This window comes from Microsporum canis, genomic scaffold (genome assembly GCF_000151145.1).
Source record: "Microsporum canis CBS 113480 supercont1.5 genomic scaffold, whole genome shotgun sequence".
Taxonomy (NCBI): domain Eukaryota; kingdom Fungi; phylum Ascomycota; class Eurotiomycetes; order Onygenales; family Arthrodermataceae; genus Microsporum; species Microsporum canis.
In genome coordinates, this window is record NW_003299165.1 from 2,117,758 (window position 1) to 2,145,619 (window position 27,862).

General features: G+C 46.3%; 7 protein-coding genes across 7 annotated transcripts; 2 read left to right on the top strand and 5 right to left on the bottom strand.

The window, feature by feature from the left end:
- Positions 1–724: 724 nt before the first annotated feature.
- On the bottom strand, positions 725–2,420 carry MCYG_05881 (uncharacterized protein; the record flags this gene model as incomplete). The annotated part of the gene is made up of 3 exons (XM_002845966.1): positions 725–1,707; positions 1,793–2,331; positions 2,380–2,420. 3 exons carry the CDS (start codon positions 2,418–2,420, stop codon positions 725–727), a joined length of 1,563 nt encoding a protein of 520 aa, XP_002846012.1.
- A 737-nt stretch (positions 2,421–3,157) lies between these two features.
- Positions 3,158–4,356, bottom strand: MCYG_05882 (aldo-keto reductase; the record flags this gene model as incomplete). The annotated part of the gene is made up of 6 exons (XM_002845967.1): positions 3,158–3,328; positions 3,427–3,772; positions 3,854–4,035; positions 4,096–4,153; positions 4,210–4,220; positions 4,282–4,356. 6 exons carry the CDS (start codon positions 4,354–4,356, stop codon positions 3,158–3,160), a joined length of 843 nt encoding a protein of 280 aa, XP_002846013.1.
- Positions 4,357–5,390: 1,034 nt separating this feature from the next.
- On the top strand, positions 5,391–6,913 carry MCYG_05883 (translation release factor eRF1; the record flags this gene model as incomplete). The annotated part of the gene is made up of 3 exons (XM_002845968.1): positions 5,391–5,468; positions 5,644–6,162; positions 6,239–6,913. 3 exons carry the CDS (start codon positions 5,391–5,393, stop codon positions 6,911–6,913), a joined length of 1,272 nt encoding a protein of 423 aa, XP_002846014.1.
- A 1,009-nt stretch (positions 6,914–7,922) lies between these two features.
- Positions 7,923–8,955, bottom strand: MCYG_05884 (conserved hypothetical protein; the record flags this gene model as incomplete). Its single annotated transcript, XM_002845969.1, has 3 exons — positions 7,923–8,117; positions 8,177–8,242; positions 8,338–8,955. The coding sequence occupies 3 exons, from the start codon at positions 8,953–8,955 to the stop codon at positions 7,923–7,925; spliced, it is 879 nt and encodes a 292-aa protein (XP_002846015.1).
- An 8,145-nt stretch (positions 8,956–17,100) lies between these two features.
- Positions 17,101–18,202, bottom strand: MCYG_05885 (conserved hypothetical protein; the record flags this gene model as incomplete). Its single annotated transcript, XM_002845970.1, has 2 exons — positions 17,101–17,988; positions 18,050–18,202. 2 exons carry the CDS (start codon positions 18,200–18,202, stop codon positions 17,101–17,103), a joined length of 1,041 nt encoding a protein of 346 aa, XP_002846016.1.
- Positions 18,203–20,830: 2,628 nt separating this feature from the next.
- On the bottom strand, positions 20,831–21,247 carry MCYG_05886 (uncharacterized protein; the record flags this gene model as incomplete). Its single annotated transcript, XM_002845971.1, has 2 exons — positions 20,831–21,034; positions 21,134–21,247. 2 exons carry the CDS (start codon positions 21,245–21,247, stop codon positions 20,831–20,833), a joined length of 318 nt encoding a protein of 105 aa, XP_002846017.1.
- Positions 21,248–23,870: 2,623 nt separating this feature from the next.
- On the top strand, positions 23,871–25,235 carry MCYG_05887 (MYB DNA-binding domain-containing protein; the record flags this gene model as incomplete). The annotated part of the gene is made up of 5 exons (XM_002845972.1): positions 23,871–23,914; positions 24,279–24,825; positions 24,900–24,980; positions 25,039–25,122; positions 25,194–25,235. 5 exons carry the CDS (start codon positions 23,871–23,873, stop codon positions 25,233–25,235), a joined length of 798 nt encoding a protein of 265 aa, XP_002846018.1.
- Positions 25,236–27,862: the final 2,627 nt, after the last annotated feature.

Sequence of the window (27,862 nt, forward strand, 5' to 3'; positions counted from 1 at the left end):
CCTGTGAGACGATGAAGTAGGGGAGAGAAGAAGGCCGGAAGACAGACTAGGAAATGACAGAAGGCCAGAATTCTAATGTTTTTCCCACAAACAAAAACGATATCACGGTTTGGTAAAATATATTTCTACTTTTTCCTCTCTTACCTCCATGTTATGCAGCTAGCGGGATCTTGAGTTGGAGGAGAAAATGTACCATGGATGGATGGGCCATGGATTTGTTTATTTCGACACTCGAGCTCGAGGTTCGCATTTTTGCTGATGACATGCTGATAATGGCCAAACCGTCACCTTCTATATTCCGCTTTCAATTGACTCTCTGGCCTTTTATTCATTTGTGCTCTCTGTCTATGGCTTTCCATCACCACTTTGAAGCGAAATAAAGAAAAATGTTTTAAAAATTTAATCACTTCCCTTAAGGCCAGCTGAGTACACCTTACCCATGCCTTAGAGTTATCTACAGTGTTCATCAGTCCCCCTTAGCAAAAAAGACAATACTACAGATTGACTATGACTTTTACTAAAACAAAAAACTTGCATGTAAACCAACAATAATTCCAACCTTTGGTTGCTTAATATCCTTAAAACATCAGACCACCAACTTCCCCTTTGCCCCAAGGCAGATGAATAACCCATTTGTGCTGTTAAACTTATGGCTTGTTAGGCCAAATAACTAAGGGGAAAAAAGAGAAAAAGAAAAAGAGTGAAAGATATTCGGAGAATATCCTTAGATTGAAGGGGGTGGTGAGTGAGCGCGTCTCACGACTCCAGCAGTAGGGACTCTTTCCTCTGGAACGTCCTGGATGGATGTACCAACTCTGCTGTACCATTCATGGACTCGAGTTCTTGGGCTGTTTGGGTTAACGTTGAGTACTGGGACTCTTCCAACCAAAGATGGAACAGGGCGGAGGGCAGCGCCAAAGGATATTGGCCGGTATTCTCGGTCCTCTGCTGGGCTATAACGGCTCATCCACGGCTGGGAATTGCTGGAAGCCGGCTCAAGAAGGGCCTCTTCTAAGACACCGGTCTCAACCTCACTTTCCATGTTGAGATTATCATCCTGAGGGTATTTGTTCTCTTTGTTTTCTTCTTCTGGAACTGGGCTGGAGCTAGGTATATCGGACAGTTCCATGACACTAAGGGTGGTGATATTGTCTTCTTCATCTTCAGATGTGTCTTCCCAGATTCCTTCTTTATTGCGAGCAAATGGTTGAATATGGGTTGTTGCCATCTGGCGAGAAAGGAAGCCATTCTGTCCAGAGATGGGCTGGGTTGAAGGGCGATGACCATCAATATCAGCAAGAACTGGATCGGTGTACCATGTATTCATGTCTTCAGTGGCAATGGGGTATGGGTGCGTGGTATCATATTCGTATTCCGCCTCATGGTGACCGGGTAGGGTATCATCAGCAGGAGTGGCTGCTGCTTCTTCACGTTCGTCTTCAGCCTCTTCATCTTCATCCTCGTTGTCATTCGTTTCCTCATCGCTTTCCTCGCTGGTCTGCTCAGGAGACTCCTCATAATAGAAGTCATTTGGATTGTAGTAGTATATTCTTTCAGAGCTACTACTACCTTCCTCGGGGTATTGGAAAGCATCTTCTTGGAAGAGACCATGGCCTCCAGTCTCATTTTCAATCAGCGTTTGCGAATCCTCATCTGGTGTCCAAACACGAGTCTGCATGTGACTTTCAACTGTGTCAAAAACGATATCTATATCAAGCAAAAAGTGAGTCAATCCAAACATCCTTAACACAGCAAATTTTTCATGCGGATGTGGTAGTGTTGGATGACTTACCACCGGATGTTCTGGGGTCGATGCTGTCAAGGCTGCGAGTTTCTCCTTCACTATCTGGCTCAAAGACCGGATCTCCATTGGATTCACAGTCACCGAAGAAATCGGTATTGGCTCCACTGTTATCAGTGTCACCCTCGTAACCGTCATTACCACCGTCTCCATTGTATCCGTTGCCGTGATCTGGATCAAAGTCTCGATCTGGCTTTCGTTGGCTACCTTTACCATCCCCATCCTTCTTTCCGTGTTTTTTTTCATCTTCATCACCGTCGCTGTCGTCACCATCACCGTCATCGTCATCGTCTTCTTCCATCTCATCTGCACCAAACTCGCCTTCAGTCTCATAACCCCCTGAAAACTCGCTCAACTCCCTCTCTTGCCCATCAGGGTTATGAGCTTCAAGGAAATTTGGGGTCAGCTGCGTTGGGACGTCCCTATCGGGGGCTTGATCTATAGGCTGTACTTGTTCAACTTGTTCTTTGATGGTCCCATCAGCAGTGCGTTTCTCACCCCTTGGGTTAATGTTTTCCTGTTTAGGCCTCCTAAGTTGTCTCAGTTAAGTCGCGTTAACCCATCAAGAAAGCACATACTGAGAGGCATTATTCATAGATGGTTTTGTGCTAGGAGGCATATTGCAGCTGCCTTTCATGCTGTCTCTATCTAGCACGACTTGTCATTGGATATCTGATATCAAACAAAGACGTATTTGAAAGATGGCTAATAAGCCAAGGTCAAGATTGCAGATAACAAGACACTTAAGTAGAAGAAGGATATTAGCCTAGTTGAAGGATTCTTTCCTATAGAAACAATATGTTAGTGGTTGCCACTGTAATAACGCATATATTTTCTAGGAGTTTTAAAGGGTGAAAGACGCGAAGTCACAGATTAGTACCACAGTACCTCTTAAAAACCTCAGAGTAGAGACGATTCAAAAACTAGGAGGTGAAGTTCACAAAGGTAGATTCCGTGTCCAGTTTTTGTTTTGATTTTCAAGAAGAGAGGAGAAAGAAAGGAATATATATGTAGGGGCTAGCGTAGTTTCTAGGTCAACAGACCCTTCTTAGCGCGCTTTTCCAGTGAGGAGAATGGCATTAATAGATGACTCTTCTGCCTTCAGAATACTAGCAGGCTTATCCCCTTGACAGTGTTGTTCCTCTTGGTATCATTTGGCTGTAGGTATGGTAAGAATGTGTTTATAGATAGGCAGGGCATATATAAACAAATAAAGTGTATATTTTGGCAGATTGATAGACCATAAGGACCTCCATAGAGAGACGCATAAAAGTTCTTGATATATACATCTATAATCAAGAGCTGTTAGGTTTATACCCTAATATCGCCTTGACTCCGCAAGAACTCCTTATAAGTTTACCATGGAATGCTATCTTCATCTTTGTATGTGGTGGGATCCCAGCAAACATGGTGGTACTCATCAGTATGAAGAACTTTCATGTCATCTTGAGAAAGCTCAAAATCAAAGATGTCTGAGTTCTCCACAATGCGTTCCTCTGTTGCAGACTTTGGGAGAGGAACAAACCCCTATATTGATTCAGTTGAGTTGTTAGTGGATATGAATACCAGGGAGATTGTAGAGGGAACTTGTAGAGGTGAATCACCTTCTGTAGGCTCCATCTAACCAAGATCTGAGCTGGGCTTTTATCATATTTCTTTGCAATTTCCTGAAGTCTTGGGTCATCCATTTTTTTGGCCTGGACGAGCGGGCTGTACGCTTCGACGACAATGTTTCGCTTTTGGAGCCATTCGACAATGTCAGGGCGGGCGAGCCACGGGTGCAACTCATACTGGCCGACATCAATTTTACCACCAATGGCGTTATTGTACTCTTCCAACTCGTTCAAGTGATGGACACCATAGTTTGAGACGCCAATGGACCGAACTTTTCCTTCTTTTTGGGCCTCAACGAGAGCTTTCCAGGAACCTTCGCGCTTCTCCTTCCCACCGTATGGTGCATGAAGGAGAATCCTAGGTCTTGTGTAAGCTGTTTTTCATATAAAATATGGTAGGGGTACGCCGTTAAAATAAGGACGGCATCGGCGAGCTCACAGATCAAAGTAATCTACTTTGGCGGCCTTCAGGCTAGATTCAATGGACTCTTTAGTGGGCTCGTAGCCCAATGACTTCCAGGGAATCTTGGTTGTAAAGAAGACATCGGAGCGCTTAAGTCCGGATTTCCGGATAGCTTCGCCACATTCAGCTTCGTTGCGATAAGATCTAGCTGAATCAATCTATTGCATTGTTTTTAGTAGACGTTATGACGACATGCAGGGTGGTATTTTGACACGCACATGTCTGTAGCCCGCCTTCAAGGCCTTCAAAACACATTTTTCGGTGATATCCGGGGGACTGGGTTTAACCAGTTAGCCTTGAAGTGAAACGCTCTTCTAAAGACTCTGCCTTACGTTTGGTAGACCTATAATCCTTTTTAGTAACGACATTATTGAAAGGGAACCATTTCATTCTGAACAACTTACACCGAATCCAACAACCGGGATCTCGTAACCCGAGTTCAACTTTTTCGTCGACTGGATGCTTGATTTTGCCGCCATGGTTACTAGTGATCTTATGTCTTGACACGATGCTATCACGCGGAATGGATGGAAGGGGAAGAAAAGCATTATTATGGGAAGGCGGGCAACAGTGGCCATTTATATGACCGCTGTCGTTACGTAGTTGTCCGAGAAAGGTTATCCAAGGTGCCATCGCCCCTTTTGACGCTTGTTTCTTACATAGTAGTTTCCCAACGGCCAATAACGAGGATATCAGTATCCCCCCAGCATTAGTATGATGCGGGGATAAGATTGGTGTTAAAGGGGTTTTCCCCGATCAAGGGGTGGAGAGAGTGAGTTGTCCTGGTTAGGTGTCCTTTGGCCGTCATGTCCAGCTTACTGCCCGCTGAATATCCCTCCAACATTTATAACTGATGTAATAATGACATGATTGTTTACTTCTTCGTCGGATTAATGGAGACTATGACGTCTATATTGTTGTGTACAGCGACGGTACATGAACTCTAGGCGGGATTTGTATGTGCAAGTTTGTAATGCCGAATTAACGCTTACATAAGAAAGGTCACATGACTATTACCCGCTCCCAAAGTTTAACTGGTTATGACTAAGCACTGTATATCGTGGGATATCAAAAGAACATCGCATGAATGACATGACATTTGTTAAATAAATAGCAAAGGGATCAGAGATCCAGCTTTAGCTGACAATACCCATCGTATCCTTACATTTATGGCCTTCATTATTATTTAGCATCCCTTTTTTGATTCTTCACTCTCGTGCTCCGTATGTGGATTATTCAGTTACATACATATCAAACCCCGCTGACCTCACATTTACGAAACAGTTTCATCCTTTGAGCCTGGCTAGCTGTCTATACCCTAGCCAAAGTATAGCTATTCCAGATACCCTGAAAGACAGTTATTTAGGCTGAATTAGGCTGAGGTGCTCTTTTTCACCACTAGCGCTGCTTCGCCAGCAAGGCGCAAAATCGCAGTGATTCGTAGCGCTGAGACAGGGTCTTATCAGGACATTGGTCTACCTCTATATCAAAACCTGAATTGGATGATTTGAAAATGCGCCTCATTAAGCAGAATATTGAGCGTAATGGCTCGGGCTCGGTCACGCTCTACCCTGAGGAGCCGGAAGACATGGTACGGGGATAAATGACTTCCCTCCCTGCTTTTTTTTTTAACAGTTTCTTGCTTTCTTTTTCTGCGGACCCTTTTAAAATAATTTAGTGATCTGCTGGGGACATACGGCATAGTAATGAATAAAAGAGGCACAAGCTAATAATACCTAACCTTTGCCCTTGTTTTTACTCTCCAGTGGCATGCATACAACCTCATACGGCCCAATGACCTTCTAAAGGCCAGCGCAATACGCCGGGTAACCACCACCGCAGCAACCGGCACAACGGCTTCATCCCGCGTGCATATAAACTTGCAAATTCGTGTGAAGAGTCTTGACTTCGATATCCAGAGCTCTCAACTACATGTGTCCGGCCAGATAGTTGTAGAGACGCCGTATACGAAAATTGGCCAGCATCATACCCTTGATTTGGAACTGCAGAGGAATTTTACCCTGGAAAAAGAAGTAGAAGGAACGTCTCTGCCGGGAGATGGACCGGCAACTGGTACATGTGCTGGTGGATGGGATAGTATGGCAATTGAGATGTTGAAAGATGCCGTGGATGAAGGAGGGAAAAGAAGAGCAGAGGCCGTTGCTGTGGTTATGCAAGAAGGCCTTGCGAATATTTGTTTTATTGGGCAATATCAAACTGTCCTCAAGCAGAAAGTCGAGCTTACTATTCCCAGGAAGAGGCAGGGGGGGAGCGACTATGACAAGGTAAAGATGCTCAGTCACCAGTTTATCTCCTTATGCTAGGGTTGATGAATTCCACATGCTAAATGCCAACATCTAGGCTTTATCCAAATTTTATCAACTTACCTTGGATAATCTCCTTCGTCTTATCGAATTTAATAGCGCCACAGGCTCCTCCCTTGTCACTCCAAGCTCAGGTTCAAGTAGTGACACATCTGCAAAGCCCATCCTCCTCGCCTCCCCAGGGTTTACTGCAGCCGGATTCCAAAAACATATGCAATCAGTTTCCAACACCACCACGCCCTCCTTAAAACCCCTTCTTCAAAGTCTGATCGTCGTTCATTCCTCGTCAGGCCACGTTCATTCCCTCAACGAGGTGTTGCAGTCCCCTGCTGTACAAGCAAGGTTAGCTAACACAAAATATGCCCGTGAGACGGCGCTGATGGATACATTCTATGAACACCTGCGAAAGGATACGAACAAGGCTACTTATGGACCCAGTGAGGTGGAATCGGCTGTTGATCAGGGGGCAGTAGGCAGAGGTGGAGGAGTTTTGCTGATTTCTAATAGATTATTCAGGGCTCCGAACGTGCGTGAGAGACAAAGATGGGTGGCATTAGTGGATCGAGTTAGGGAGGTCGAGGGCGGAGAGGTCCGGGTTCTGAGCTCTGATCATGAAAGCGGGAGGAGATTAGACGGGCTAGGGGGCGTTGCCGCAATATTGACGTTTCCCATCGAGGACAATGATGAAGAACATGATGAGGAAGATGGCTGAAAACACTAAACAAATAACTAGAAGCAAAGACATATGCTTCTCAAGGATATCTACACTAAATGGTTATTTATAATCAGTGTATATGGCACGCACCATTACTACCCGAGCTATTAAACAAAATGATGAAAATGTTGCTTGAGATGCAAGGCGTTTCTTGTAATTTCCTCCAAGGAGTTGGGGAGTTGAGGTGAACAATTAATTAACTGCACCAGTATTCATAAGACGTTCAGCCTCCCCTGACGACGGTAAGCCACGAGGATTACTACCTTGACACGTTAATGCTTGACAGTAATAATGAGGCGTTGCCATGCGGCAAAGACATTAGCCATGCTTGCTTGTAGAAATCGAGTGCAGGGTATAGAGTAGGTCTGCACCGCCACGCACATAGAGCGGGATTTATGCAAGGTTAAGAGATGGGCGTATGACTAAAAGGGGCAGGGGAAATTTTTGGTAAAAGCGACGAGTATTAATAGACAAAGTATCAGAATATATTCTAGGGCATAAAGAGAGCTAGATTTTCGTATATTCATAGGCAGTCTTTGAAAGATAATCCGATATCAGAGTTTGTCTCCAAAACTCCCGCCATTATTCTCGCTCGAAATTGTCTGTATACATAGGAAATTATAAATGTATGCCCGAGGAAGATTATGATATTAGACATAAAACAACGAACAATTTTTCCCAAAATGAAAATCAGAAGCCACAAACCAGAAAAAAGACAAGAACATGAAGGAAAATAAGAAAAACATTAGCCTGAAGCCAAACCATTAACTCATAATATCAAGAGCATACTCCGTATTTATGTATAGATATGTGCCGCCGTGATAGTGCATAACGGAAAACGGTAAACTTCGGGTTCAAAAATATGATGGGGTATCAAGAATGTGTCCATAGTCCAAGTAAGAGAAAACGGGAAGATAAATAAGGATGTGCGTATGATAAAGTGATGAATGCGAAACCCTTTAGAAGCGCCGTGTGTAAGAATGTCTTAAGGGGGAAAAGGAAATAATTATTGTGTCCGAGAGCGTTTTGATTGATAGTCTTCGTCATCATCATCGGCCTCAGCTTCTGCTTCTGCTTCCGGTTCCTGTTCTTCTATGTCTCTCGGGCTAGTTTCTAGAGCTCGACTGTGCGTTTGAAGTAATTCCCATTTTTGTTCACACTGTGAAGGAGTCCATCTTTTTGTAGCGCCAAAGTCTTGTATCTATAAAGATAGCCAGTTAGACAACTTAGCCTCTCTTCGATAATCCCTTTTGCACGGACCTTCTGTGATATTATCTCGAATTTTTCAGTCTCCCAGTACGAATGAGCATTCCGAAGCGCTCGAATCTATGAGTGGCTATTAGTCGGCATGCCGTTTGCTAGGGAAGAGGAGTTGGAATAATGAAGATTAATGACAATGGGAAATAGGCGCACATACTCACATCATCCTCAGACCATCCTTTTATCATCCGTTGCCATCGACGTGTAATGCGCATTTGAAGGCGAGACGCGGTATAATTGGCATTGAATCGGTAGTTAACCCTTGACACAACCTCCTTCCACGCATACCCTTCATTTCTAAGGTTTATAGCGTAGTCTGTTTCTTCTTCTAGCTGCGTTGATCTCTTTCGAGTGCGTCGACGTCGTCTGGGGTTACGCTGGGGTTGTTCATCTTGACAACTCTGTCTTTCTTGTTCTAGTTGTCTGAGACCATCTGGATTGGGGGCAATAGAAACTGGAGTAGGTCTCATATGCACAGGTGTATGCGATGGAGTGTGTGATGGTGCTCTAGTGGTTCTCATGTGTGCTCTCTCCCTTCCGTACTCAGCAGACTCGTGGTCTGTTATACTGCCCATCATGGACCGATGAAATGGATCATATGAAGGTATTCCAGGCTGCACATAGCTTAGTGCGGAGGTTCCAGAGATTCCAAGTCCGTGCTGTATCCCACCAGTTCCTATGGAAGGGTATCGTGGGTCCTGATGCTGCTGATGGCATTGGGATGGACTATGTCGGGGGTCAAGAAGGACATTGTCGGAGAGGCTGATAGGGGTGAGCATGGCTTGGTTTGTGTGTGAGTTTGACACATAAGGGTTAGTGCTAGGGGGGTATGCCTAGCAGCACAAGTTAGTTATTCAAAAGGTTGCACAGTTATCTGAGGATGCCATAGCAGCAGCTCGCATTCATACCGTGCCAGGAGTAACCCATTCTTGGTTCCCAAGTATATTAGACATTTGACCTTGAAAAGGTGATTCTTCCCACGAGCTAGCAAGATTGTCGGCTGACATGAGGGGCACTTTAGGCAAACGGGAGTTGTATAGAGGGCAGAACCAGTCCAGTGATATCCACACTAAAGAATGTATAGAAAATAGAAAGGAATAGATAGGCTCCCGGTGACAGTGCGTTAAAGATATGTAAAAGATAAGAGAGTATTTAGTCAAGCACCCTGGGTGGACAGTTGGTTTGATGGTTGGGTTGGAAGAGTATTGTTCGAGTCAGATGTGGAAGACTGTGTAGCTATATAAGTATGGCCTCCGGTCTGAAGAATTGTGGACAATAGAGGAATATAGCTTGTTCTGTTGACGAGTAACGGGAAGCCAACTGCAGCGGGCCAGATAAATGTAGGCAAATCAGGAGCACAGACGATGCAACGAACGCTCCTGCATCCACGATTTTTCAAATGATCTGAGGTCATCATCCTCTCTCTCTCTTTTTTTTTTTTCAAATCTCTCTTTCTCATATACCTACCGCTTCTCCAGAGCGGGAACAAGAGAATAAAAATTAAAGGTCCACATGCTGATATGACTGTGCCACTCTAGCCAGAGAAGGGCGACATGGTAGATCCGCAATGAAAATTTAAAATGAAAAAAAGAAGGCGAGAGAATGTAAAATGGAAGGAAGAATGAAAATTAAAAGGGCTGCATCTAAGCGCCGGCTTATGGCCATCCTCAAGGGGGGGAGGGGGTGGGTTTGGTCCACAGAGTGAGGTAGAATCAAGATGGCCCCCATTTGACCTTAAGAGCCTGGGATGCATTTTTAGGCAACTGGCAGGGGGAGGAGGTACATCTAAGCCTGCGCCTAACCCACGTAGAGGCCGTGGATGTTGATGTTGATGTTGATGCGGAGAGCAACGCCTCCCCCCCCAGAAACGAACCCAGCCAAACCAGGTGGGAATAAAGACAACCAGGGGGAAAGGCCCAGGGAGTCTTAGTAAAATCCGACTCAGCGGAGGGACATTATTCTTTTAGCGTAAGAATGTTAAAGGAACTCGTTAAAAGAGGGAAAAAAAGAAATGAAAGGGAAGAGGAAAAGAAAAATAAAAAAAATTCCCTCTTTCCCCTGGAAGCAGCGATTTCCGGCCAGCAAGGCTTGTCGAGTCAAGCTCCAGCGAGGGAGAGGCAGCAACCTTCGATCGTTGAAGCGGGCGACAGACAGGGAGTATCGGTGGTCATCCTATCACCGCTCAAGCCACTCGTCCCAGGCGGATGGAACCGAATCATAGCTGGCCCCTGTACCTAAAAAGAAACCATAAAAAGCTATCTTTTTGTGTTTAAGTTTGTTGCCCTTCTATCCGAACCGTGGTGTATATGTCCACTAAAGGGCGAACATCTCATAGATTGCGCAGCAGCAACAATAATATTAATAATGGCTATCATGGTCCATATATATGAGCCGTGATGCTCCGTAGGCATGTACCAGTATACCATCCGTGCAGGGGCACATATATTAATAACGCCCAGTCAGAATCAGTACGTGAAAAGGGGCAAACCCTGCGGCGTAAGGCGGGAGCCTCATGGGTGACTAGATGAGCCACCAGGCGTGTACTCAGGGGAGCACGCCCTATCTCTCTCCCCTTCTTCTTCCTCTTCTCTCGTTGTACATGGTAAGCAAGCGTGCATCAACCCGGATATGCACGTATAAAATTCGCGTTCGTACAAAATGAAGGGTAATATCACAATATTCTCCCGATGGCGTACCACTCCACTTTGAGGTGTCTTGGGGGCCTTTGCAAGTAAAGTATGGAGTGCGGACCGAATATTTACTGATCTTCTTCATTAACGTAAAGGGGAAAAAGTAAGCAAGAGGAGAAAAAAGAAAAGAGAAGCCGAAAAATCCTCTTTCCTGTTTCCCCTCACGGGTCTTACTTTTTACCGAGTCCGTAAGACTTCCGGAACAAAAAAAAAAAAGACGCTGAACGAGGTTGTATCCACAGTATCGAAAGGTGTTCGATAAAGCCATGGTGTGTGCGAGAATCATTATCATTTGCAGGTGGGGGCTCTAATAACCTACTCAACTTCTCGTTCACTCGTTCTTTTGGTGCGGAGGATCCGTAGTATATGTAAACAGTTCCCTGGCTAGTCTCTATTGAAAAGGGCGGGCCAGTTGATCCAAATGATCCAGACAGAAGTTCCGGTTCGCGAAACGGGATTTGCTAGGTCAGTATGGAGCTTATTGGTCACGGAAACCCTTTGGGGGCCCTTGAACGAACCTCCCGCGTGGCCATTTTCGTGGCTAGCCGCCGGGCCTTTTCCTAACCAGGATGCGGCTATCGGGGACTCGGCACTAGAAACGGGGGCGTTAGACCACGTATATGCGATGGACAGTACATGTCACTCTGTACGTACGAAGCACTACGTAAAATGAGGATGAGGCTAATGGGGAGAGAAGCAGCCGTCATACGTTAGGATCCCTTCTTAGGCAAGGAGATTGGCGAGTCAGGAGTACAGGGTGGTTGTACCGAGAAGCTTGGCAGCGGTGGAGATGAAACGGCGAACGGAGTGCAAGGGAGAGCAATAGTTAGTAGTTAAAAATGGTCAAAAGACGGCCGAAGACGGTCGAGATGGACGATATGGGGGAAGATGGAGAAACCGGAGGAAACGACAAGGGAGAAGACGATAGAGAGAGAGACAAGATATAGATAGCGTGTGGATGGCTGTCTTGTGTGCATGGATACAGCCAATGGTTTGTGGGGGTTGGAGCACTGAGTTTCAGTCCCTGATGGCTCCGCCAGTTCGAGATGTTTGCTATTCCCTGAGGCTGAACAGGTTTGACGTGAAAAAGGAAAAAGACCAGCCCTTCAACCCGGCACTTGAGAGAGCGAGCAAGCGAGAATGAGAAGCAGAACAGCTTCATGGCTATGCAAGAAGGGTTCCGTTAGCTAACTCTGATCAGGATATCAACAATAGATTCGACATATCAGACTACAAGCAGTTAACTAACGGGGGGGGAACGACACCCGGCCAGCCAAGGCAGGATGATCGCCGACTGGATCACAGCATGGACTCTCGTAGATGGGGCTGAGGGGGGTCGGAAGAGGCACACAAGAGGCTAGCCACCGTGGTATGGGGCGGCGAAGAAGTCGCTGAGTGGCCGTGGAAGAACTCGCAGATGAGGTTCGCGATATCTAACTAGGTGTGGTTTTTTTTTTATTATAGGGGGGCTGGCGCTTAAAGGACGAAGGTGAGTGGCCACCCAGGGGTATATCACGTGACCAGTTGGGCGCCGACAGAGAAGAACGACATATGCAGGATGTCATCTCTTCCTGGTTGATGAGCTAGCAAGGGATGGGATGAACAGAGACCAGACCAGGGCAGCAAATAGCTGGTCGTTGTTGATCCCAGATCCTGGAGAGAAGAGAGAGACAGGCAGAGGAAAAGAAAAGAAAAGCCCCCCAACTCCAGACTCAGGCAGATGATACGACGAATATTCACTGCATCGCCCCCAGTCGAGTTGTTGTCTGCCAGGTCATAGAACCGGAGCAAAACGGCGGTTCTAGAAGGGTTCGGTGTAGAAAGCCGCTACAACTGCTTACTATGTAGTCTTATGCTTAGGGATTGATTGATTCGGGCAGATCTCGCCATGCTGCGCCGCAATGTGCCTAAGGCCAGGTCCCTCCCTTCTTTCTCTTCCCCTCCTCAGGTCCCGCTTTACTTCCGTTCACGCTAATATAGGTGCTCTAGATCACGGCGTGTTATAGTACTACTCTCTAGGCAGCTATAGGCAACCGCCTGCCGAGGGATGGTGCCTTGAGCGGAGAAAGCTTTGACCGGTTCATAGAAACGGAGGGTTATACCCTCCCCCGAAAATAATATACCAAACAAACAAATGTTTTTATTTGTTGTATGGAGCAGCAGACCCTGATAATGGTCTTTTTTTTTTTTTGGCCATCCATCACCGTGTCCTTTCGTTGTCCCTGCAGAATACAACTTGGATTAGTGTTTATTTTGATTTTCATTTCACTTCCAACGGTATAATTGTTGGTCCCCCATGAAGAATGCTTCAGTGATTGCAGTGTGACGGTGACCTTCGGCCAACACAATAGGGATTGGTGGTTTCTCGCAAGTCCCCAGTTTCATCTGGGGCCTGCCGCCATCCTGCTGCTCCGCAACTACACTAGCTACCTTCGGTCCGCATTGCACGGGTTATATCTCCGTTATGTCTCAACTATATATAAAAAGATGGACGATAAAAACTGAGAAGAAGCAATTGGACTGTTTTCCTAAAAAAACCGTTGGCAGACATACTATGGTCTATTTTTATCCTGTATAGCCCCATTATCCACCACCTTATGAACTGTCCACCGCTTAGGCCACCATGCTACTTACTCTAGGCCGGGAAGATACATCTACGCCCCGAGGGCTCCACTTCTTGCTAACACAGTCAAGCTTCAACATCTGGCTTGCCGAAGCTCAAAGCTCAAAGTTCAGAGCTCTTGATAAGCGAAACAAAATATTATCTGCAGTACGACTCAACCTGCCTTGCCCACTTTTCATCTCAGGGAATGCCCTGACACGGTTTGAAAGGTTGCGTTGGCATGTAGTGTGCTTGTCCCTTTTTTTTTTTTTTTTTTTTTTTTTTTTTTGGCTGCCCATGGTTTACAGGTACTTTACCCGCAAGATAATGTAGCAGGAAACCATTATCTCGGCATCTGAACATTTAATATTCAATACCTGGAGTCGAACCATTGTCTCGGGAAATGCTGAACGTGTATCGCTGTCGTTTGTGGACGGATAACCGGGCTGCGCCATGACGAGCCTCAACGCCCTACTAATTATAGTCTTCGATAACCCTGATTGCAGATGCCAAAACCCGTCTCGAGTTGTCTCTCGAAATTAAGCTCCGAATGGCATGGCGGGGCATGGAATGATGCATCTACTGCGAGAAATCTGATCTATACCTACCTGTTCGGGCTAGGCGAATTGCTGACCCAGGATCATATAATATTTGCACCCTGGAAAGGGATAACTTTCCCAAACACCCTCCACGCAGATGCACCTCGAATCCGTTGCTACATAGGAATGTAGCTACATCTGATTTTCTTTTTTTTTCTTTTCTTTCTTTAGCCCCTTCTTTCATTATTTTCTCTCCATCTTTTATGCCAGCTGATCGGTATCGTTCACAAGGAGTGAAGTCATGCACGAACCTGTAATAAGCAGGTTGAGCAGCCGGACAGTGTTGACTAGGGGTAGAAATCTCGGGTGCTAGTCGCTCTACCCAAGCTCTGTTATACCTCTGGCTGGGGACGCTAATGTGCTGATGTGTTAATAGGGGCGACCACCGCGACGGCCCTGCAGGGCTTGAATTCCGTAGATGCATGCTCTCAACTCCATGTATACATGCGATTGACCTTAGAGACCCAAAAATATGGTTGCGTGTCTGTACAACTCGCATACTCAACTTGCGTGATAGGCAGACAGACAACAATGACCCAAAGAATGCATGCTGATGAAACCTACTCGAGCTCGGTTAAAGGGTCCATGTTGGGGCTGTCCTTTTTTTTCATCTCAACGGACCTTTATTTTCTTTCTATCCCTTCAGAGGTATTGATCTTCTCTAACCCTGTCTATCCCGTACACAATGCGAAAATGACGGGTTTTTCATAATAGGGGTTCTGATCTTGTGTGTGGGTTTGGGGTCCGTTTCCAGTGCCTCGGAGACGGCGCCGCAGTAGAAACCGAATGTGACCCTGGTTTAAAGGGAGCTGATTTGATATTGGGCCTGATAGCTAGGTAAATCAAATATTCAACGGAAGGGGGTGAGAAAAGGTAAAAAAAGAGGGACAACGAGGGTCCAAACCCGACAACTTGGATATAATGCTTAACATGCAGAGCAGTATTACTTGCTTGGTCGTCTAACGAGGGCAGACTGAGCCATCAGACACCTGGGAATATGAACAGCCATTGACCTGTTTTGACCCCCAAAACTTAAACAGCCAACATGTATGTTGACGTCTGGCCTATGGGCTGATGTTTTCCCCTTTCTCTGCTACCCATCACCATGCCTATCACCGGCCGTCGATATCGCGATGTACCGAGAGTCCAAAAAAAGGAAAGAAAAAGGAAAGAAAGAAAAAAGAAAGAAAAGGAGCCCTGATGAACATTACATAGTAATTATTAATTATCCATCATCGATCATATTTTGGGATTTCTGGGACACTGAATCGGGGCGAAATCTTAACCATCCCAAAGCAACAAAGAGAACACCTTGAGAGCCAGCGCATGCGAGTTAGTCGGTTCTTAGGCCTTTGCCAAGTGAGATATTTATCACCTAATATCCACTAGTTAACTTCATCCCTGGACGTTTCTCGGGGATAAAGAAGCAGCCAGCATCGTGGCCGTTTTTGGTGGCGGCAGATGAAAATGCAGGTGTCTTGACACAAGCGATCACAAGCATCTTACACCATTATTAATAATGGCGTGGCTCGTATGTCAGTTCCGACATTGGCACTAGCTTTGTACTCGAGCCTACCATTGTCTGCTCTATACAGAGAGAGAGAAAGAGAACCGCGGGATAAGTCTATGTCTGTATGTATGTAGAGAGCGTGCTCACTCAGCTTCCTGCGGCAGATGCTGGCCCTCCAACATATCGGCACTTGAATAGCTCCAATTATCCAGCCTGTGGGCTCGATGAGGTGCAGACTTCATTCTCAGCCCCATCTGCGCTGCACTTGAGAACAGGGCGGCTAAAGGACTCAAATCACACATTATCCACCCTTAGAACGCTTCTAGGGTTTCGGTACCAGAAAGTCAGAGAGTCGATCATTCCCCATAGCCATAAGCTAGTCAAGATGCTATACTTTCAAATCCCGCCGCCAAAAAGCACCCCTCCGGCCCATTGGAAATCAACCAACAGGCAGTGTATCCATCAACAGGCTTTTCCATCGGGAAATATTAGCTTTACAAGGCCCTATAGTTATTCGGCAGGAGGCCAAATCCAGTCTTCTGGTAAAGCATACTCAGGGGGGCCAATTCCCGAGGGCAGGAAAAACTCTCCTCTTTTGTCATAGACAATCCTCTCCTTACGACGGATTCGAACATGCATCTGACACCTTGTGCATGTGCATGCGTGTGCGTAGGGCCAAGATAGTGACGAATTCTCCGCAGATTGGCTGGCAGCACGCGTGCCAGGAAATTAAAGTAAAAATATACACGATATTCAATTGGTTAATTATATAGCGCTACCCGCAGCCCTGGAATGGCGGGCTTTTGGGCTCAGGACTAATTCTTCTTTGGAAGGTGTCTGTCTAGTCGCAATATCAGCCTTCCCAACGCACACCCTGGTTCACAGAACATCAGGAACCACATGGCTAGTTAGTCGTTGCAGGAGAAGCAAGTACAGAGCTAAGCCATGCAGGCTTGGTTGGCCTCTCTTTTTGGTGCCCGCGGGAGTCCTGTACTTTTATGCACATATATTTATGACTTGCGGTCAATATATTCTATATTCAAATCGATTTGTGGAAGCCGGCTTATCCGGCTTGTTTGTATAACTGGAGCAAGGCTGTAACCCCGAGGATGTATGTGCTATAGTTATAGTAGCAGGATTGTGAACAGTTTATGAAAGGATGATAGAAAGATCCGCGCTTTGACGGTACATGCTCGATAGAGTTAATATAACATCGAACTCAACAGGCCTTTAAATTAATTATATATATTTAACAAACCAGTAAAAAAAAGAAAAGGGAACAGGAAATATGCAAAACACCCCCGAAAACTTTTTATTGTGGTAAGAGGGGTAGCAGAAGAGCAGCCTATATTGCCATTAAGCTCGTCAGCATGAAAAAGAGAGAAAAAACAAGGCTCACAAATGAAGGGTATATATTTATTTAAGGAGAATATGCAGTGTATCCAGCCACCAGTAACCCTGAAAATACAGGAAGGAACTAAACGAGCGCGAAACTAAAGAGGAAAAAAACTCGCACTCAAAATTCACATCACAGGTCCGCTCTTAATCCCTCGAGGAGCCCACACTTCCCTTTCGACATTCAGGAGTGAAGAGACGGCACATTTTTGTACCGAGCTTTGAGTAATTTGCTGAACGCCAGGTTCTGCAATGCGAGGTTGTCGGGGTTCTTCGGCTGCACGGCGGAGATCACTAGTACACTGCCCAGCTAGTGGGTGAGAACCGCGACGGTAAACATCTCTGAGAAGACCTCCCCTTGAGGGAATTAAGGGGGCCGGACCTGGGCCCGGGCTAGGGCTAGGTGTGGGTAGGGGGATCGATCGGATTGGTGGTAAGGTTATATCGTGAGATGGATCAGATATATTAGGGGGTAATACTGCGGTTTGAAAAGGGTGTTTTGCAGCGGTGTTGGTAGTCGAAAAGGGTGGGAATGAGTGTTGGTGGATATATGGTATATTTGACAACCTGGGAGTGTCGATATTGACATGGTACCTATGGTTTGGTGGGGACGGGTTCCGGTCGTGTGCTGTGCTCGTATGAACCATGGATGGCTTGTTGGGGTCTGGACCAGTTGGTGATAGCTCCATCGGATACGAAAGCGACGGCAATCGTTTATGTGATGATTGAGGAAAAGCCGGGGAATAGGGCGGGAAATAGCTGGGCACTGGTTCGTAGCGTGGAGACGGGGTTCGGATATGTGAAGGGGTAGAGTATTCACGCCTGGAGTCCTCGATAGGGTAATGTGTAGAGTCCAGACTAAGCGATGATGATCGTGATTTCGCACTTCGCCTTCGAAGATTGCCCGATGACATTTGATGGTAATGTAGACGACAGGCCAGCTCCGTCTTGCACAGATGGGCTGCAATGCGCTTGTATGGAGTCTTCATCATACGGGCACGATAAAGATAGGCATCCTGGTCGTGAATATTAGTATATAATCTTTCGACGGGGCGTTCTATTTTTCCAAATTTGTACCTCTTCTTCAGTCCATGCTCGTCCACCACAAGAAGCTAATGCTTTACTCTGCTTTTCGATCCCACACCTCATTGCTCCAAGGCAAGAAGATTTGTATTCTGCCAGAAAGGAGGGTGGTGATGGAGGCCCATCAGCATAAACTTGACGATTCATCCTCGAGTCTTTGAATGGGTATATGGATTAATCAACCAAGTATATACAGCTCGATGATTTTGAAAGTGGGTATGTCACTGAGGAAATGGTAGGCCAATGTCCTGAGAAGTCGTTGTTCCTAAAGATTGTCTTCAGGGATCAGAAGGAGAACACCCCGACAGAAGCCAAGTTGAGATAAGGTATATCTGGCCGTGGACAAGACACACACGGCAAGGTGTAAAAGTAATAGTAAGAAATAGCTCGGTCTCCACAAACAAAGAGATAAAAAAGGTGGGAAATGGCCGGACGAAGGCCTTTATTTATCGGGTGAAGGAGAAGGGTAAACAAAATATCTCCCCACTCGAGATAGGGAAGGTAAAAAAAACCGTTTTCCCACTGAGCCACACAACAGTGAAGAAAAGGTTGAGAAAGGGCCGGTGGTTATGGATTCGGCTATGGGGTAACAACCTTATTATATTTTGTTTGTAGTGAGTGGATGGAAGGCAAGTTGGGCTTTAGTTCTTCAATGTTGTAAGCAGCAACTTGTTGTAAATGAGATGCTGCAGGACTGAGTAGAAATATGATATTAGTTGTGGATGACATAGCAGCTTCCTCCAAATATGTCTTGCATGCCTTGCCTTACCATACCGCACCTTGCCTTGCCACGGCGGAGAAAGGCATGGTTATGTAACAGGTTTGTAGCACGCTGCGGAGCAGGGAGGAGTACCGTTTGGCACGATCTCATTTTATTTTCCATCCCTCATCCTTATATACCATGACAAAGGCATGCACGCTCTGACATACGGAGTAGATGCTACTCGTACAGCAGCATCATCTGTGATGAGCTTTCTCTCTCTTTCAGCCTCTGCTCAACAACCACAAAAAACCGAAGGATCGGTTTGATGGCTCTGCGGCCCCCCCAACGGTTAATCGAGATACCAGGGGCGCTAAGGAGGAAAACAGACATAGAGGGAGAAAGAGGAAAATAGAGAGGAAGAAAAATACCCAAAAAGGTATTTTTGGCAACTGATCTACGCCCGTTTCATGATTTGCCTGGGTTTATGGGAACTGCATTGCCACGGGTACAGATCAGATGGCGGCGTGGTGCTTCAGAACTGGGACCAACAGGTGCAGGGAGCAAGCATGAACCACTTGACGCCGTGGATACGTCGGTTAGCAAGAAAATAGCAGGGCTGAGCAAGCAGTATACAGTAGATAGATGCATGTCGATGTGCCAAGGTGGACATTGAATAGTGGATAGTTTCAGCCAGATTGACGTAATAGTTCTTTTTGCTAGACGGAAACCGATGAAGCTTGAGCAGCGGAGGTTTTTTTTTTCTTTTCTTTTGACAGCTTCAAGGCCTTAGATGTTGCTTGCATATGAATATTTGAGACAATATATAGTCGCTAAGAGAGAAAGCGGTCTGCAGAAATTAGTTAGTTATTATTAGTTATATATAGATGTTAATCTCAATAGGTGGGCAGTTTTGTTCCTCAGCGGCACGCCGTTACTCCATCTCCCTCCTAGCATAAAAAAGGGGGGGGAAGAAAAAAAGGGTTAAACGGTTGCAGGAGAAGCAGTTGAAACAACTCTTGGGCGACTCACCAGTCGTCTGGCCAGAGTAAACCACTTCTGATGCTGTTAATGCTGTCTATATGAAACGATGCGCGAACTCCCAAAAATAGAAAAAAATAAAGAATTGGATGAGTCAGCAGAGATCACGGGATATCTGAAACAAACAAACAAAAATCTATGCTGAGTCATCAAAAAGGTCAAAGCTTTTTAGTTAAGGAGATGCTGATTAAACTGCTTAATCATCAAAATGATCAATTCGAATCGAAGGGTGATGCGATGGAGGCAGCTTCGGCAGCAAGATGAGAAACATTCAATTCGAAACCGGCGACCGGCTCGCTAGATCGAGAATATATTACCCTGGGTCTGTTTCGCTTCAGAGTAGCTTGCTTAGACCACAAGTGACTGCTCTGATAATTAACTGCTCTATATGTAAAAAGTAAAAAAAAAAAAGAAAATCAGATCTATTCTAAAATGCATATTATAAGAGGAAAAAAAAAGAGCATTAAGTTAAACGTGCTGCTATACCATGGCTAGACATATGCAATGCAATTGGTGATGATGACTTTCCCTGATCTCGCAGATCTTCCTGGAGCGGTCGCGATCAGGAAAGATTGGTCACCCAAAGGGGGTCGGATGGATAACGGCGGGATTGGATATAGGTACTTGCTTGTCTCAACATCTCTTGGTTGATCGGTGATGCGGATGGCAGCATTGACCAAGCAGCATGGTGGCAGCATGGTGTGCGCGGCCCCTCGTTAGCATCGGCAATGCTGTCTCAAAAGGTTGTTTCTAAAGGTTGAGAAGTGATCGGGTTCTTCTGCGATGTGCTTTTCTTTCGTTCTTTTTTCCATGACCGGTAGTCACGGTAGCATTTCCTGTTTCATCAAATCAGTATGACCAAATCTATTACGGAAAATATCCACTACCGTCAGCATCGGCTCGCGTAGACCAATTACCCAAACGGGGCTCGTTGCAAAGAGGCGTCAAAGGAGAATTTTTGCTATATACATGATTAGTGTTGCTACCCCATAGTGAGCCGTCTCTATGGGTTTCTCACTGATACTACTTCGTGGTCAGCCAGCACATTCAGCTTGCATATCAGACATTTGACTAATCCAGGGGAACATGAGAGTGATACGTGCTTTGAACATTGACATCAAGTCGTTGACGGCTCGAGAGGAGCTGTTTATGATGGCCATAGCTGACTGGTATGTAGTAGGAGCAGTAGTCGTATACATTGTCGGCACGGACAAGTGCATACATCCTTGCTTTTCAGACTGTGACATCTGGCAGGATTAGACTTGTAGAAGATGTGCGGGGGATCACCGTGATGGTACAAAAAACATCTTCAACGGAGCGTTGTTTGTTGCACTTACTTGGCAAGTTTTCGACGTAGTTTCAAAGGAACAAGCCGCCAACCTTACTTGATAGGAGCGGAGTTGGGGAGGATGGTCTGGAATGTGTTCCGTGTATACAACTGGAGGTTCCATGGTTCTCCCTGGTGCAAGAGATCAAAAATGTTCCCCGAAGAGAATCATCGTTGGGCAGAGATAGATTAAGCACAAGACGCTCTCCAAGGCCCTGGTTCCTGGAGAGCAGCAGATCAAGTAAACCCCCTCCTCCCCTGATGTGACCAAACACTGGACAAACACCTCCGTCAGGCTGGATAAACTTGATCAACGGCTGATGTTCTTCCAGGAGCTTTTTGATGCAAACGAAGCCAAGGATGGTTGAACGCCCTGGCTCGTTGCTTGTCACTTGCACGTGAAGCTGACCCTGTCTTGTTCGCGGCAAACCACCTGTGTCAAGTTATCATGGACGTGATAACTGACAAACCCATGGAATACAGACAGTCCATATCACATCGACATGTCTCAGCGACCGCGCCGGAAATGGGTGGGTCAACGGCTCAAAACTTGGAAGCAAGCAGCAGAATAACAACGGCGAATGAAACGACTTGAAAACGGAGACATCAAAAGAGAAGGGTCTTCCTCTTTTGCCATATAACAAGACGAGGCGACTGACATCCACCAGACGACTGAGATTGAGGAGCAGCTTTGCTTTTTTTTTCCCCTTCTCTCCACTAGCCAACATAATAATTGACGATATATAGGTATTCGAGGGAGGATCATCCTTACAGGTATCTAAGGGGAGAGAGAGAGAGAACGATAGCGCCTATCGAGGAGTACGAGAAGTCACCAAGGTTACAGTAGTGCTTTGAGGTATATGAAAAAGCCGATGATGGGGACGGGAGTAGTAGCGTGCGTACACACGCGGAGAATGCCGAAGACGAGGCCCGAGGGAAAAGCAAAAGGGCGAGTGCATCAGCAAGCGAGTTATATAGATGGCACGGCATGGGTCGGAAATTATTTACCACGGGAAGAAGTGAGGCTGTCGACGAACACAGATAACAAGGACAGAGACAAGAAGCGATGAGAGAGAGAGACAGACAGAGAAAGAAGACAGATACAGAGAGAGAAGACTTGTTTTGGCCAGCTGCATCGAACCCCAGACCAGATTCAAAGGAACAAACCCCAGACTTTTGCTTTCCTCTCTTCCCTTTTAGCGCGCAAGCTGGGGTCGGGAAGAGGTTGCTGTCCTTGTATCCCGTTCGATCGATTTGTGCATCTCCCAAAAAAAAAAAAAAAAAAAAAAGCGCTGGGGAAGAAAACGGATGACGATGCACAAGGGGAGAATGGCTTTTACGGGAGTGACTTTACGGTCAAGTACCTGCTCGTTCCGTCCGCTTCCTGTTGAGCTGTGTCGCGCGAGGGAGGCTGCTCCAGAGTTATAGAGCCAGCAAGCGTCCCAGCTGGCAAAAAGCTGCCCTGTGTTGCAATCTTGATCGAGCGAACGGGAAACGCGACCAGCTGGAGGGCGGATGGGGCCAGCAAGGGGGATCCCTGGTCGAGCAACGAGCGCAAGCAAACTGGTGTACTTTGCGGAGATGTACATACGCTAGTTACTTGGGCTGCTATGTACGGGAGTTGGTGTGCAGTACCTTGCCTTGGGCTACTTTGAAATGCACATCAGTTACGGGTACTTGCGATGTATAACGGGGAGAAGTAGCTCGAGGTAGAAGCACTTTGGAGCAGCAGATGGCGATCACCTATCTCTACCTCTACCACTGTCGCTCTCTATAGCTATATCCGTGTCTGTAGCTATAGCTAGTACTTTCTATGCTGGTTGTTGATAGGAAAAAAGTGCTTTTGTTTATGTGTTCTAGTATTGGGACGGTATTTACCGGGGGCGAGGCTATGTAGAGATACCTCCAGTCACACGTAGTTTTGCGGGCAAAAGAAGTATCTCTACATCATCCGACCTTCCCCCGCACATTCGAGCAGAAAAAACCCAAGAAGGGCAAGAAGGAAAAAAACCTTGGAACTTCATCTTTCTTCTTCTTCTCTCTTCATCAACTTTTCTCTTCTTCTCCAACCAAAGAGATCGGATAAAAGCAAGGGACAGCAGAGAGAAGACCGGACGAGAAGACGCGAGAAGAAGACAACAACCACGACGAGAAGAAGAGATAGCAAGAAGAGACAAACAAGTCCTTCTACAGCGCGAAACCTGGCTTTCTGCCTCGAGATACGCAAACCCAAGGGGAGAGAGTATATGTACCTCCAGCTACAGTACGTCCCAACCCTTCTTTTTCCAGCTTCAGCTTCAGCTTCTTCCCTTCTACTTTTATACTCTCTACTACTTCTGCTCTCTCTGCCATACTCAACTATACTCAACTACCAAGTCCTCCCACACCCCCCCTGTTCACGTCACTCTTCACACATCGTCAACCTGTCAACGGGTATTCCGCAAGTCACCGGCTGCTCTCTCTTCTCCCCCCCCCTTTCGTTGCGATCAGGCCCAACGCTTCCTCTTCCCCTGCTCTTCCGTGTAACCTCCTTGTCCACAGTTCCGCCGTGCCAGAGAGAGAAGAGTGAGTGAGTGAGTGAGAGTGTGTGTGATAAGATAGCAAGGCGTTGGCAGCTTCTCGGCAGACGGACACATCTTCCCTCCCAAAAAAAAAAAAAAGGAACGGAGTTACATGCTATGTAGCTCGACTCTCTTGATCAGCCTGGCTAACGTTCTCCTTCTTTTCTCTGCTTCGTATCGATACAGATGAATTGGGTCTTCCCATCTAGGTCTCCCCTTCCGGACATGAAGTGAGTTACTCGTCTCTCCTTTGTCACTCTCAGGTTCCCTTCTTTTTCCCTTTTGATACATGCATACATACACCTTCGGATCGTCTTATACCCTTCTTCTGTCGACTCGTTTCTTTTCTCTCTCTCTCTTTTTTCCTTTTCCCTCTGCTCGGTTCCTCGGGAGTTGCCTCCTGGTTCCTCATCAGGCTCCTTCCTCTCGTCCCTCCCACGTAGCATAAAGATGCTGGATCCGCCTACATCTCTTCCTCACTTCTCCCGTCCTGCTCTCCCTCTTATTATACGTCAACAACCCAGTGAAACAATTAACTTGACATTCAACCCAGCTGACTTGTCTTTCTCTCTTCTCTCTTTCTCTTCGATACAGTTCCCCGCACCGTCTCAAGACCGGCGTTGGTCCCAACCCGCCGGCTCTCCCTCACCAGCATCAGCAGCACCAGCAGCAACAGCAACATCACCAGCAGCACCAGCACCATCAGCACCACCAACATCCTCTCCCCCTCTCTCAGCCAGGTGCCCCCTCTCCCTTTGCTCCTCCAAACCCCTTCGACAACCCGCCAATGGTCCCTGCGCCCCCAGTTCCAACTACCGCTCCGGCTCCATCACATCTCCAAGCTACGCACGTCCAGCAACAACAGCAACAGCCAGGTCAAGTCCATCCACCTTCCTCCCCCGCTAATCCAAGGAAGCGTCGAGCCTCCATTCAGCAACCGGGCTCGTTATCTAACATGGGGCCTCCAATGGCTGGTTCTGAGCAGGACGGTAACACTGCTGGTAGTGCTACCGCTGCTGCTCCTGCTCCGGAGGCTGGGGTCAAGAAGAAAGGCCGCACTAACACACCCTGGACTGCGGAGGAGGAGCAACGACTCAAGACTATGAGAGATGCTGGTAATACCTGGAGTGAGATTGCAAAGGTTAGCCTCGTCTTTTCCGTCTGATATATTGCTCTTCCTTTTTTTTACTTCTTTCGTTACTAACTAGTATAAAGACATTCCCTACGAGGACTGAAGGGAGTGTCAAGAAGCACTGGTATAAAGACATGCATTATGCGGAATTTGCTGAGGATGAGGTAATATTTACTCCTACAAAACATACCGTTTCTGTAACCGATCTGACTCTATACGTAGTCTATTGCTCTACGGGATGCAATCAAGGAATACGAAGCCAATAAATGGAAAGTTATTGGCCAGAAGGTCGGAAAACCAGCAAAGGTATGTATATTTTGATCACTGTCCCCTTTCTCTCTGGACCTGACAAATAAGTACTTAACATGGCCACTTAGGCTTGCGAGCAATACGCCAAGGAACATTTCAAAAGTCCATAAAAGCTTGGTCTTTAACACAAAGACAACCGTCTTGGGGATACCTTTCTGGTCCGTCCGTCCACAGCACAACTCCAGCCCGGGGATACACCTAGCACATCCACACCCCATCCCAGCGCCCCTTTTTTCATTTCATTTTATAAGGGTAGCCTTCTCTTCCCTTGATGCAGATTGAACTGCCCGGACCATGATGGCGAACGTCCAAACTTTGATGCCACAATCCTGAGAGTGGAACACTTCATCGGATACATGACACGATTGACATTCGTAGCCAACCCTAAAGCTTGAATGTGCTATTATGGTTGGGCTGTCTTTTTTATTTTTATTATTATTATTACTTGGATTTTTTTCTTTTTTTTTGGCTCCTACCCAAGGTTTCTGTCGTTACTTTTTTTCTCTGCTTTTTCGAGGGAGTCTGGGTCTGGTCTTGTCTGGGCTTGGATGGGCGTTCATTTCTCTTCACTTTTCCGCTGCAACACAACCTCCTACCTACCTTACCTACACGCATTACCCTCTTCTCTCACCGTCTCCATATGCGGCGGTTCTGCAGAGTTTCCATACCCCTTTGCACTGGAATTTTGCGATATGACGCGACTCATTTTTCTTTGCTTATATATATAATTCCTTGTTCAAAATTCCCCTTTACCCCTGCTTGGAGTGCCTTTTTGGATATATCCTATAAGCCCATAAGCCCATTGGCTATGGGCTACGGATCATGGACCACGAACTATACCTCTTGTACGGCTTTCTCTTTTTGCTTTACTTCGTCTTCCATTGGTTTCAGCCGTTTCATTTTTAATTTTTTTTTTTTCGTTTTTTTTTTCACTGCTGGGTATGTTATGAAGGAAGTACGGAACATGGCAAGGCAGGACAGGGAAAGGAAGGCAACATGGTGCAATTGACGTGATATCAATAGGGCGATGGAATTATTGTGTGTTTCTTGGTTCGCTTCTTTTCTTTTTTTCCCCTCTTTTTCTTTTTCACTATTATTTCCTCCTGTTCATTTTGCCTGATGTTACTCCTTTTTTCTCTCTACTCGTTTATTCGGGAGGCAAAGGATAAGATAGGAATACAATTATGTTAATGATTTGGAATCTTATATATATACGGGTACCTAGGTGATCTACGCGGGCACTATGATGTCAAAGCATGTATGTTTCTTTGTAGAGGGTACTTTGTAGCTGCAGGAACTTTGGCTTACGCAGCACGCAACTCCACCAGGTACCGTGACCGCCAAGTACTTCCCGCGCTCTCCTAGGCTTATTTTCACCTCACACGGTCACAACCGCGCAGTTCTTCCACGACGACGACGACAAACAGGCAGATCCTTCCATTGGCCTCTGTTTAATATATGATAGAGTGACCAATTTGTCATCATTCTGATCATTATCGAGTGTGAGGAATGTACAAAGTATCCCGTTCGTCAGGTATAACACACGAAGCAACAAACGGTAGAGCTGGGGTCTACTACTTTCAAAACATCCAACCTCAGTTCATGTATCTCTACATTTTCAGTGGTATCCATGATCGACTGGCCTTTTGTCCGTCTATATCACTAGCTTGTACCCTCAAAGTAGCATCCGCAGCTCACCTCGGGAGAAAAAGACAAGACAGCAAGAAACATAAGCCATGATACCCACTCTCTTCCCCTGCACCTGAGAGGGCAGCAGCTCGATCTAGATGCAAGTGGCAATGCACCATATCGGTGGCAATGATCCCGGGAACATTATCCCCCCATACTATTTCCCCTATTCCCCATCGAAGATCATCGTTCATCTGTATGGCCAGGGTGAGATCTCACAAAAAAGCCATACGCAACCCGACATGCATACCGTGCTTCCCCGAGGAATGTTGAGTTCAAACCGATTGGTTGGCGTGTTCCCTGCCTACAATACATACAATACAAGCACTAGTGAATCAATTCAAATGCTTGGACCCTCCTCCTCCGAAAACGCCATATTGATTATCCTGTTAGGAGAATGGAATGTATGGTCTACGCTACGCTTGAGCTCCATTCCGTCAGCCTGAATCTGGCCTCTAGCCCGTGTATGAACAGCTGTAAAGATGGATGAGGGCAAATAACATCTAACCACCTTGTTCCTGTATACGAAAGCCGAGAGATTTCAAACTGACACATTTTAGATTGATCAGATGGTACCACATGAAATTAGGATGAAAGGGCGGTGGGAAGGAGGCCATCTACATGCATTGTCTGAATTTGGCAAAGCCATGGAGAATCAAATCAAATATACGGCTATTCTGCTTGGAAATGGCTCCGAGAGTGTGTCTCGGTGTGTGTGTTGACGAATATTGACCCTACTCACTACAAGGAAGTGTGCGCGTGATCGGGTTTCTGTACAAGGTGTGGGAGACCGTATGCATGTCATATTAGGTTACCCGCTGGTAGAGATAATACGACCCGATCCTTGGTGGAATTGACCGACATGGATCATTCTTCTGTCTCAATTTACAGAATTCTCCCTTATCCTCTGATGTCTTTCAACGATTCATTGGCAGCGGAACTTTGAAAGCGCTATACGGTTAACTCAATATACGTACTACAGAATGAAGTTGCGGTCCGGGTGCCGTGCCGTGCCGGTTTCTTTGCTGATTCGGCTCGCGCTACATCG